Source organism: Mustela nivalis (genome assembly GCF_964662115.1).
Source record: "Mustela nivalis genome assembly, chromosome: 3".
NCBI classification, from domain to species: Eukaryota; Metazoa; Chordata; class Mammalia; order Carnivora; family Mustelidae; genus Mustela; species Mustela nivalis.
In genome coordinates this window covers 110,501,256-110,514,101 of record NC_139022.1, presented here as the reverse complement: position 1 = coordinate 110,514,101, position 12,846 = coordinate 110,501,256, and the positions used below count along the sequence as shown (strand labels likewise).

Sequence of the window (12,846 nt, the reverse complement as noted above, 5' to 3'; positions counted from 1 at the left end):
TCTCAAATAAGTAAATAAATAAATAAAACTTCTTAAAAAATGGCTTTTACAGATCTCATCAACAGCTTCTACAAACACCAAATGTTATTAAGGGTACTTAGAATATGTTGTTATATTTATATTATCAGAAAAAGTCTAACGCACTCTCAGTCTCACACCGTAAACCAACAATAGCCATTACTGTTGCGATACCATTATACACAGTACAAGCCTTTAAAAATGTAAGGGGATATCAAACGATCCAAAGCCAAATCAAACATCAGAGACACCTGTGGCCACTACAGCCATGTTAGTTGTCAAAAGTGTTATCATTCAGTGTTTTATGTAATCCCAAATCAAGTACAATCACAGTTACAAAAATAGCAATTGGTTCACTTTATTGAACATCTTTGACAATTAGCTTTTACTCTAAATTGGATATTGTTCATTAAGCCCCATAAAAAGAAAGTCAGATAATTTAGTATAAAACAGAAAAAGGAACCAGACTGATACTGAAGGTACATTTTATTCAAAGTTAGTAGTAGTCACTGATAATACTTAGGAAACTAAGAAAGCAAATGGCAAGAAATAGGGGAGAAACAAGAGAATCTCTGAAATATTTGTGTTTGATTGACTTTATATCCAAAAGAACCCAGGAAACAGTACACAATGCATACCCATTTACAAAATTTTAATTTAATTCAGAAAGGTGAAATGCCTACCCAGGGTTAGTGGTATAGAGCCTGGGATGTAGAGATCGATGTCTTAGCTAATTCAGACTACATTTTCAAGAATATGAAATAGCAACAGAGGGAGGGGAGGAAGTTTGGGTTTGAGGATGACTTTAGGATGCTTTATAATACTGTTTCTTGATTTGGGAACTGATTACATAAGGCTGTCATGCTGTGAAAATTCTTTCAGCTGAAACACACGTTTTGTGTACTTTTCTGTATGTATGTTATACTCTATGATAAGTTTACCCCAAAACGTACATACTTATTTAGAGGAAAGGAAAAATGTTAAATCGCATATCTGAGAGTAACTCTTTTCTACTATAAAAATTCAAGTTTAAACACTTGAAAAGCAAAAACGTCACACTGTTGAGGGAAAAACCATTCACAGGACTACTTACAACTTTGTATGGCTCCGCAAAGAGAGGAGAGCTAGGTGGGAAGGCGTCTTCGCCCTGCTGAATTTCCTGATTCCGCCTTTCCCGTTCTTTCATACGCAGCACATTTCGGTCTTCACGGTTCATGTTGCTAGCAAGAGAAACACAATATTTGTATCACAAAAAGGAAAGTTAAAATTAAACATTCTGTACTCATTTTGTGAGTTTAATGTTTCATTCGGAGATTCCCTTCCGACTTCGAAGTAGTAACAGACATCAGTGCTGAAGCTGGGTACCGGTAATGGTTTTACCAACTAATACCAGTAGTGTCTTGCGCAACTATTCAGATACTAAACACTAGCCCACAGTAGTAGGAAGGATCCACCCCACTGAAACATTTAACCTTACCAGTTTTTAAAGTATTCAGCTGGCTAAAAGTGAGTTAAAACTTACACATTCAGATAGATGGAAGGTAGTACTTAAACCCAAATCCTTAAGATTTCCTATAAGCCTTTCATGGCTTCCTCTTCAGAAATCTAACTATTCTTTGCCATTAGAGGGGCACAAACCCACTCCCTCCTACCACTCCCTCCCCTCCCCCCCAAAGGGTCCAGTGCTTTTTCTCTACTTTGCATCTACCTTATCTTGATTTCTTTTTGTCCCAAACACAGCTTCCTTGGTGTCCATCCTTATGGCAGTTTGACCTCAGCTTTGCTGTTGCTCTAGATACCCTAAAAAACGACATTTCTGCTCTAAATACATTAATATTTCAATTAATACCTCAATAAATGGCAAAACTGAGGCTTTCAGTAATAGAATCTAAAATAAACTTGGGTTAGTAATAGTAGTGGAAATTGTACTGAAAAAGAAAGTCTTTGGAATGGAGGGGAAAATAAGGGTGTAATTTCTATAAACATTACAGCATGTCATATTTTCACCAAGAACAAACCAAAGAAGATAGTTTCTTTATAGCAGTAGGGACTTATGGTTAAACAGATAATAATGAAAAAGGTTGTTGAACCCTGGGATTAAGGGATTGTCAGGGACTCCAGCAACATTCTTCCCTGGAGAGAGTAAACCATTTACCTTGGTTTTGTTTGGGAGGGGGGTGTGGGGAATAGGGATGTGGAGAGTTCTGTTGGATACCGAAGGGAAAAAACGAGGTTATACTTGCTGAGCATTTCTAGCCTTATGATTCATAACTCTATTCAGAAAGTTAAAATAAATCAAGATTGGAAAGAAATTGTAATTGTAAAGTCAGAATGGACAGCAGGGGCTCTTGGGTGGCTCAGTCAGGTAAGGGCCTGCCTTGGGCTCAGGTCCTGATCTCAGAATCCTGGGACTGAGGCCCGTGTAAGGGCTCCCTGGTCAGCGGGGAGTCTGTTTCTTCCTCTCCTTCTGTCTCTCTTCGCTAACACCTACCCCATTCATGTACCCTCTCTTTCTCAAATAAATAAAATCTTAAAAAAAAAAAAAAGAAGAAGAAGAAGAAAAGAATGGACACCAAAACCAATATATTCTTGAGAATTTTTATGTTGTTAGAACAGTGCAAGTAAACATTCAAAAATAAAAATTTACTATCAAAGCAATTTAGTATTTAAAAAATATTCTAGGGACGCCTGGGTGGCTCAGTAGGTTAAAGCCTCAGCCTTTGGCTCAGGTCATGATCTCAGGGTTCTGGGATGGAGCCCTGCATTGGGTTCTCTGCTCAGCAGGGAGCCTGTTTCCCTTCCTCTCTCTCTGCCTACTTGTGATCTCTGTCAAATAAATAAGTAAAATCTTAAAATAAAAAATTCTAAGTGTTCCAAATGAATATTCAGATTTTTCTATTTGTATAATATTCTAATAAACTTAGACAAGAATGTAAGCTATTTTGAGGTATTGAAATAGTATGTGCTTAAAAAAAAAAAAAAGAAAAGAAATAGTATGTGCTTTCTTTGGTCTCCCTGATACTTAGCACCATACGAAGCACAGAAAGTGGGGCATCTGCGTGGCTCAGTTAGTTAGGCAACGGGTCATGATCCTGGAGTCCTCGGATCGAGTCCCGCATCAGGCTCTCTGCTCAGCAGAGAGTCTGCTTCTGCTTCTCCCTCTGACCCTCCCCCTTCTCATGCTCTCTCTCTCAAATAAATAAATAAATAAACATATCTACCTATCTATCTATCTATCTATCTATATATATATATATATATTTTTTTTTTAAATAAGCGTAAAAAGTATGATTCTTTCAAGGTGCCTGGGTGGCTCATTCAGTTGGATATCCAAGCTCAGGTTCGTGAAACCTCCCCTACTTATGCTTGGGATTCTCTGCCCCTCCCTCCCCTCCCCATACCCACTTGCGCACTCATGCTCTCACTCTCACTAAAATAAATAAATAAATCTTTTTAAAAGTAGGATTGATTCCTTCTTTAATAAATACTAAAAAAATCTACACTTTGGTATTCAGAGAGTAAAACCAAAGAACCTATATAACCCTCCAGTACACTTGAACCAACTAATAAATGTATATCACGAACAGGGGCGCCTGGGTGGCTCAGTGGGTTAAGCCGCTGCCTTCGGCTCAGGTCATGATCTCAGAGTCCTGGGATCGAGTCCCGCATCGGGCTCTCTGCTCAGCGGAGAGCCTGCTTCTCTCTCTCTCTCTCTGCCTGCCTCTCCATCTACTTGTGATTTCTCTCTGTCAAATAAATAAATAAAATCTTAAAAAAAAAAATGTATATCACGAACAATCAGGTTTCAGATAGACCTCTACAACTATAGTGCTGCTATGTATGACGTTATTTGTATCCTAAGAGGCTAAGGAGTATATAAAATACTAATTTCCTTACATTTCCTACATTCAATTTCTTAAAAAAAGAAGCACCTTACTTAAACTATGATTTAATTAAAGCACTAAAATAATCATGCAAGAAACACTTGTACATTTATCGTAGAAAGAGATACGATTCCCACAATAAAATTCCTCCTATAATCCAATAAAAAAGTGTTTTCTTTTCTTAAACAATGAAAGTCATCTGACTGAGTATTTCCTTTTAACAAGACTGCCAAGAAAAAAAACAAAAATTAAATGAGTGCTGGGGCGCCTGGGTGGCTCAGTCAGTTAAGCGTCTGCCTTCAGCTCAGATCATTAATCCAAGGTCCTGGGTTCAAGCCCTGCATATGGCTCCCTGCTCAGGGGAAGCCTGCTTCTTCCTCCCCCATGCCTCCTGCTTGCTTCTTCTCTCACTGTCTCTCTCTCTCTCTCTCTCTGTCAAATAAATAAATAAAATCTTTTTAAAAAATTAAATGACTATTTATAAGAACTAATTTCCAGGTGGGTAGCTCTCATTCTCTAAATTTTTTTCTCATCTACCTTATTTTCACATCCAATTTATAAGATTCACATTTTTCTCCCGTATCTTTAAACATCAGTATCTCTGCCTAAGATAAAGTTTCCCCCAAGGTAATAATTCCAGTAATCAATTTGAGCTCCCCTAAAATTAACATAAAATTTAAATAAGCCAGTTTGAAGTATATCTTTGTTGTACAGACAAACCTATTTCATAGCATTTCCCTCAGGACATTTGCAATACTGAAAAAGAATTTGGTTAAAATTAGCTAATTGCTCGGGGCGCCTGGGTGGCTCAGTGGGTTAAGCCGCTGCCTTCGGCTCAGGTCATGATCTCAGGGTCCTGGGATCGAGTCCTGCATCGGGCTCTCTGCTCAGCAGGGAGCCTGCTTCCCTTCCTCTCTCTCTGCCTGCCTCTTCATCTACTTGTGATTTCTCTCTGTCAAATAAATAAATAAAATCTTTTAAAAAAAAATTAGCTAATTGCTACATCAAACCAAAATCCGTGGGACTGTCAAAAAAATAATTTTTAAAAGAGTATTAACAAGTAGAAAGGAGAGTTCACCACCTAAAAATTTTTAATTACCTACAGTAAACTGTTTCAGTACCCATTAAGTACTTATGTTAAGTTGATACATTAAGAACATTCTATGGGGTAGCATAATGGTATAGCAATTTCATTGCTACAAAAGGAGCAAATGAGTAAATATACTGAGATTCTGGGGGATCCAGGCATGTTATTACGAGAGAGGAGAGGTACAAATATACAAAGAAATAGGGAGAAAAAGAACCTTTGGGGATTAGGACCTAAAAATAGCACTATGAATACATGCTTATATTTTAAAAAAATCTTTACCTATCAATCTGTCTACTGACCAAGACAGACAGACACAGACACACTCTCCATTTCTGTGCAATGAAAGAGTCTAGGAACAGCAACATACTAGAAGAAGGAAGCAACCATAGCACCCAAATTCTGATTCCTAATATCATTTCCTACTAAAGTAGAATAGGACTTCTTGGAGAAATAGTTCAATCCAAGGCTGCAGCAGAGGAAGTACAAAGAGATCTTAAAATATCTTAACAGCAAGAAAATGCACAACAGACGACAGCATCAAAAGGGCATGCCAACCAGCCTGAAGGTGCTCTCACCAGTCAGATTTGGAAACATGAGCATCAAAATAAAGACAAGAATGGAATATAACCAAATGAGTAAAAAAAGTCCCTGAGGGGCCCCTGGCTATCTCAGTCAGTAGAGCGTGCTACTCTTGATCTTGGGGTCATGAATTCAAGCACCATGTTGGGTGTGGAGCCTTGTTTAAAAAAAAAAAAAAAAAAAACAACCAGGGACACCTGGGTGGTTCAGTAGACTAAGCAGCCTCTGGCTCAGGTTAAGATACTAGCATCTTGGGATTGAGCACCGCATGGGGCTCCCTGCTCAGCGAGGAGTCTGCTTCTCCCTCACCTTGCTCTTGTGCTCTGGTGTGCACATGCATGCTCGCTCTCTCGCGCACGCTCTCTTTCTTCCTCTCAAATAAATAAATACAATCTTAAAAAACAGACAAAAATGCTCCAAAAAACACAAATCCCTGAGTTCAGAGTAATAACAGCAAAAAATAAAAGAGAAAAAAAGCAGGGAGTAAATGTCCTTCTTTAGAGAAGAATGTCAACTAATAAATGCAGAAGAAATAAAAGAATTTGAAAATCACTTTTTTTGTGACCATTAAAGTAATCATTGAGACAAGAATCATCAACAGAAAAAAATCATCAATAAATGCTAAAACCACTGGGCAAAAAGTTGGGGGGAATGGAATCTTCAGTATCAGGCCACAGACTATTAGAAAAAAACCTTTAAAATAGAGAAGTGCAGTAAACAATACCCTTAATCAAGCAACCAGACTTAACATTACCAATAATGGGATAAAATGACATGATGTCTTCTGAGGAGATGCACTAAAGATATATCATCACCTAGGTATTCTTTCTGCTAAAAATTTAAAATGAATCTCATCAGGAATAAGTGGACAACCTTAAGTCTGCAAAAATTGGCCTGGACTCTTCAAAAATGCTAGTATCATGAAAACAAACCAAAAAAGAGGCTAAAGATTACTTCTATATTCTTCTACATTCAAGGAGAGACAACAACTAAAGGCAATGCATGATGCATATACTGGATCTGGGGAGAAAAATCTGGTTGTGAAGGGTATTATAGGGACACTTGGGGACATCTGAATATGAACGGTATTTCAGACAATCATATCAAACGTTTAGTTTTTGAACTATGATAATTCTATCTGGTTATACAGGAGAATGTTCTGGGTTCTCAGGATGTACAAAACATACATGGATGATATGTCATCATCAGATCTGCAACTCTCAAATGGTTCAGCACCCATCTGAATACAGATCTAGTATGTGTAGATAGTAAGTGAATGACAGAAAGAGAGGAAGAGTATATGTGTATGTGCTTGCATGCAGAGAGGGTGGGGGGAGTAGGAAGGAGGGAGAAGACAGACAAGAGAACAGTGGAGCAGCTGCAACAATTACAGCAAAAATACTGACAAATGGTATATCCACGTGAAGGGAATATGGAAATGAAATTTTTCTAAATAAAAGAAGGAAAAGAGTTATAAAGGTTATATAGTAGAGCACTACAGGCACTTTCTAGCATTTTTCAGCCTTGGGATTTATTATCAAACTGTCTCTTCTCAGGGCCTAAAGTATTTCTGTCATGTCTAACATGTATCCCTTCCTAACTCCATGTTTAAAGTGATCATCGAATTCTCAACTCCTCCTCTACATCACTGTGTATTACACTTCAAAATGTGTAATACCATTCTTGGCTAGCAGGGGACACCAGCAACATGCCAAGCTTCAGCTTCCCTAAAGTAAACAGGCTTGCCAAATTTAACTAAGGAAAGATTTAATATTTAATATTTATTAAGTCTATTTGTTAACTTAACAAATATGCAATAAGCACCTATCATATACTTGGGATTGGAGAGAGAACAAGAAGAATTTGTCATAGCAGATATTAATATATAAAACCATCATTATCCAAATAGCATGGTATTACAACAAGAAATCAACAAAATGATCTTCAAATTAGAAGCCAGAAATAAATCAAAGATACATGGGATTTTAACAGGTAACAAGTCAAATTCAATGAGAAAGAATGTTTTATATAAAAAGTTCCAGAGGTGGGCACCCGGGTGGCTCAGTTAGTTTTAAGTGTCTGCCTTCAGCTTAGGTCATGATCCCAGGGTCCTGGGATCCAGTTCTGCAGGGGGTTCCCTGCTTAGTGGGGAGTCTGCTTCTCCCTCTAACCCTCCTGTGCTCATGATCTCTCTCTCAAATAAAATATTTTTTAAAAAATGTTCTAAGGGTGGGGGCGCCTGAGTGGCTCAGTGGGTTAAAGCTTCTGCCTTCGGCTCAGCTCACGATCCCAGGATCCTGGGATTAAGTCCCCGCATCGGGCTCACTGCTCAGCGGGGAGCCTGTTTCCCCCACTCTCTGCCTGCCTCTCTGTCTACTTATGATCTCTGTCAAAAAAATAAATAAAATCTGAAGAAAAAAAAAGTTCTAAGGGTGTCTGGCTGACTTGGTCGGTGGAGAAGGGAACTCTTGATCTCAGGGTTGTGAGCTGGAGCCCCACACTGGGTATAGAAATTACTTTAAAAAAATAAAAATAAAAATAATTTGGGACGCCTGGGTGGCTCAGTTGGTTAAGCGGCTGCCTTCGGCTCAGGTCATGATCCCAGCCTCCTGGGATCGAGTCGAGTCCCACATCGGGCTCCTTGCTCAGCAGGGAGCCTGCTTCTCCCTCTGCCTCTGCCTGCCATTCTGTCTGCCTGTGCTCGCTCTCCCTCTCTCTCTCTGACAAATAAATAAAATCTTTTAAAAAATAAAAAATTTAAAAAATAATAATTTGAAAATAAATAAAATAAAATGTTCTATTTAATAACAACAGTTAAGAACCAAGTATTTTTCTAAAATGACAGAGTCACTGGGGTGCCTGAGTGGCTCAGTTGGTTAAGCATCTGCCTTCAGCTCAGGTGGTGATTCTGGAGTCCCAGAATCCAGGCCCGCACTGGGCTCCATGTCCAGCAGGGACTTTGCTTTTCCCTCTGCCCCTCATGCTGCTTGAGTGTTCGCTCGCTCTCTCTCAAATAAATAAAATCTCTAAAATGACATAGTCATTAAAATGCTTAAGTGGTGTTTCCAAACTCAGAAATAAGTCCAAAAGCCCTTCAACCCAGCAGCCTTACTTGCAGGGCTATACCCTATAAGCTTATGGCTTACATTTCCATAAGTTACAAAGATGTTTACTGACAAACTGTTGTTAGTGGTAAAATAATTGAAAATAATTAAATGACCAAGAATAGAAAAAAAGAGTTAATAGTTTATTAAAACCATAGTTTAGGGACACCTGGGTGGCTCAGTGTATTGGGCCCCTGCCTTCGGGCTCAGGTCAAGATCTCAGGGTCCTGAGACTGAGCCCTACATTGGGCTCTCTGCTCAGCAGGGAGCCTGCTTCCCGCAGCACCCCCACCCCCGGCCGCACGCTACCACCTCTCTACCTACTTGTGATCTCTCTGTCAAATAAATAAATAAAATCTCTAAAAAAAATAAAACAAAACAAAAGCAAAAAAACCCCACCATAGTTTACTGGGGCGCCTGGGTAGTTCAGTGGGTTAAGCTTCTGCCTTCGGCTCAGGTCATGATCTCAGGGTCCTGGGATAGAGCCCCACATGGGGCTACCTGCTTGATGGGGATCCATGCTTTCCCTCCCCCTCTCTGCCTGCCTCTCTGTCTACTTGTGATCTCTCTGTCAAATAAATAAAGTCTTAAAAAAAAAAACAAAACCATAGTTTATTAAAACAAATGAGGCAGATCTTTGCCGAAGATCTTGGAGGAATTTCCATCACTGCTGTAACATGAGAGTAAGAAGATGGAACACAACATTTGTAATATGACTGATCACTATTTCTTTAGGATAAATTCAGAAGTAGAATTGTTGAGGTGCTGAGGATATAGATAAGAATTAGATACAACTAACTCAACTAACATCAGAATGTAACAACTAATACTCAACTCTCATAAACTAAACACCAGAAAATGGAAATGTGAATATCAAGTTTTCATACATGAGAAATAGGATGTCTCCCTATTTAGCTGTATCTTCTTTCTTAGCCCTCAGTAAATGTTTAGGCTATTCCTGTAAGTGTGAATTAGGAGTATTCTTCCACCTATGCATTTTTCAAAAGAGATAAACCTCAATGGTTTTGTTTTTCCAACTATAAAAGCAATACTCATCACTCAAAAACTCTAATATCGCTAATATCAAGTAGAAATTCAAAGTGACCAACAATTTCACTCCCTTGAAATAAACAATGCTGTGAGGAGTCACATATGGTCATAAACATGCAAAAATTATTACACATATAATTCTCATTTCATTTAATAAACAATGAACATAATTCTACATCAATATATATATGAATTTTCCTTCTTTTATTGACTGTATAGTATTCATTTAACCAGAAAGTACCTGGTAGACATTAGGTTATGTCCAGAATTTAGTTTTACAAACATTACAGTGAACTTTTGTATATAACTATTTTAGCTTCACATTAATTCCTAGATGTGGAATTCTGGTGTCAAAGGGTATTTGCTATATCTTTTAATGTGTATCACTAGACTGCTTTCCAAAAAGACTGTATCAATAGACAACCCACCAACAAAATACAAGACTGCCCTTTAATCATGCCATTTTCAATCCTAGGCACTAGGAGTCTTCTTAAATTATGCCAACAATCTAGGAGGAGGGAAACCTAATTTCATGTGTTTATTTCATCTACCCAACAAATACATGAGCCTATCTACTATTGCTAGGCACAATGCTAGGATCTAGGGATAAAATGGAGAATCACACTTAGATAGTCCCTCACAGTCAATTGCATTCTACTGAATTTCCTGATAGTTAGATTGCACCTATTTTGTGTGTTAGCCACTTATATTTCTCCTTTTGTGAACTGCATCTTCATACCTTTTGTCTGTTTCTCTGTTAGTCTTTTGATTATGTGATAACTATGCTCTCGCAATCTGTCACATATTTTAACTGAGGAGTATCAGGTTAGGATTCAATCAAAGTGAGCATCCCAACTCTGACTACCTGTTTTCAAGTCTTCTGCCTGCCTCTTCTCCTGGAAGACCATTTCCAAACTCTACAGGCAAGCCCTGCCTAAACTATCCTCAATCCCTTCACAGTAAATAAACTGTACTGCAGTTGGGGAAATTTGTTAATACTCTCTCCAAGTTGGTAGAACTTTCTTCTGTCTGCTTCCTTCCTTCACCTTGATCTGCAATTGCTCAGCCTCTCTGGAGTTTTCCATTCTTTATTTCTGTGGGCTAACTGTAATTAATCTAAGTGAATAATTTTAAATTCTAATAATATAGATACTATGCTATCTGTATCTTAAATTCTCAGTTATTTAGTTTTTAAAAAGTGAGTTCTACTAGGGGCGACATGGGATTGGGGGAGTGGGGTACTGAAGGAAGGAAACAGCTGGCTTTCATTAGCAGCCCCTGCCACCCACTACAGTTACTACAAAAGTCTCATCCACCCACTACTAGCAGCTCCAGCCAATTCTAGAGCAAGCAGGCAAATTAGAAAGAGGTCACTTCTCTGCCATTTCTATTTCTCTGAAGATCCTTAGGATCTCTTGGGGAAAAAAGGTACGCAATGAGAGAGGGATTAAGAATAGTGATCTCAGGGTGCCTGGGTGGCTCAGTGGGTTAAGCCACTGCCTTCGGCTCAGGTCATGATCTCAGGGTCCTGGGATTGAGCCCCACGTCGAGCTCTCTGCTCCGCAGGGAGCCTGCTTCCCTCTCTCTCTCTTTCTCTCTGCCTGCCTCTCTGCCTACTTCTGATCTGTCTGTCAAATAAATAAATAAAATCTTAAAAAAAAAAAGAATAGCGATCTCAGGATGCCTGGGTGGCTCAGTGGGTTAAAGCCTCTGCCTTCAGCTCAGGTCATGATCCCAGGGTCCTTCGATCAAGCCCCGCACAGGGAGCCTGCTTCCTCCTCTCTCTCTCTCTGCCTACCTCTCTGTCTCCTTGTGATCTCTGTCAAATACATAAATAAAATCTTAAAAAAAAAAAAAAAAGAATAGCGATCTCAGAAGAGTATCAAGAATAATTCAGAACATACAATATGTGTGTGATAACCACCTACTGGATGAATATTTGGAGGCAAAGAGAGGTCCTCCCTTATTTCTCTGTAATCATCATCAAGGGGCTAAGGTATCAGTTCTCAAGATGAGCCTTTATTTCCTAACACGTAGTACCTCAAATCATAGGTGATTCAGGTGGTTTAGTTATAAGTAAGGACTATTTGATCATCTAGATGTAGAGTAATATCCTGGTTAATAATATTCTCAAATATAAAATGTCTACTAACCAAAAACCAACACAGGCAATTTACTTCTTAATTTACTCCTTAAATACATTAATAAAGTAATATAAATTCCAAACTTCAACTGAATTATTTCTTTTTTTTTTTTTTTTTTTTTTAAAGACTTTATTTATTTATTTGACAGAGAGAGATCACAAGTAGGCAGAGAGGCAGGCAGAGAGAGAGAGGAGGAAGCAGGCTCACTTCTGATCAGAGAGCCCGATGCGGGACTCGATCCCAGGACCCTGAGATCATGACCTGAGCCGGCAGCGGCTTAACCCACTGAGCCACCCAGGCGCCCCCAAACTTCAACTGAATTATAAAGAGTTGAGGCATGATAATTTAGTAAATGGGACAAGAATGATACCTGATTTTTAGTTCTGGTTATATATGTACTAGATGTATGTTTCAGGTTAAGTAATGTCCCTAAATCTCAGTTTTGTCTTTTATAAAATATCCACACTACTCTGATGATAATGATTAAATGAAAGAAGTATTTGAATGTATCTGAGTATTTACCAGTACACAAGAATAAAGGATTAAAACAAAGAATGGGGGCACATGGGTGGCTCAGTGGGTTAAAGCCTCTAGGCCTTCAGCTCAGGTCATGATCCCAGGGTCCTGGGATCAAGTCCCACATCAGGCTTTCTGCTCAGCAGCAAGCCTGCTTCCTCCTCTCTCTGCCTGTCTCTCTGCCTACTTGTGATCTCTGTCTGTCAAATAAATAAATGAAAAAATTTTTTAAACTCTATAAAATAATTCTATAAAACAAAGAATGAAGGGTGACTGCAAATGAGCACAAAGATCATTCCGGGATGATGAAAATGTTCTAAAAATAAACTGTGATGATAGCTGCATACTCAAACTGATTAAAAATCACTCAACTGTACACTTATAAACAAGTGAATTTTATGAAAGTTTCTCTCTATAAAGCTGTTTTTAAGAAAGAATAAAAAAATATTAACAGCCTGAAA

General features: G+C 38.6%; 1 protein-coding gene across 2 annotated transcripts in view; it reads right to left on the bottom strand.

Annotated features, from left to right (window-relative positions):
• AFF4 (ALF transcription elongation factor 4) overlaps positions 1 to 12,846 on the bottom strand; it is a 98,361-nt gene that overhangs the window by 62,030 nt on the left and 23,485 nt on the right. The window contains exons 2-3 of one of the 2 annotated variants that reach the window (XM_082725638.1): positions 1,727 to 1,818; positions 1,112 to 1,238 (exon numbers count right to left, since the gene is read on the bottom strand). In XM_082725638.1, the coding sequence (XP_082581764.1) occupies positions 1,112 to 1,234 (123 nt within the window). In that variant the 5' untranslated portion in view covers positions 1,235 to 1,238; positions 1,727 to 1,818. The remainder of the gene's footprint in view (positions 1 to 1,111; positions 1,239 to 1,726; positions 1,819 to 12,846) is intronic. The other variant, XM_082725637.1, reaches the window with a different exon arrangement.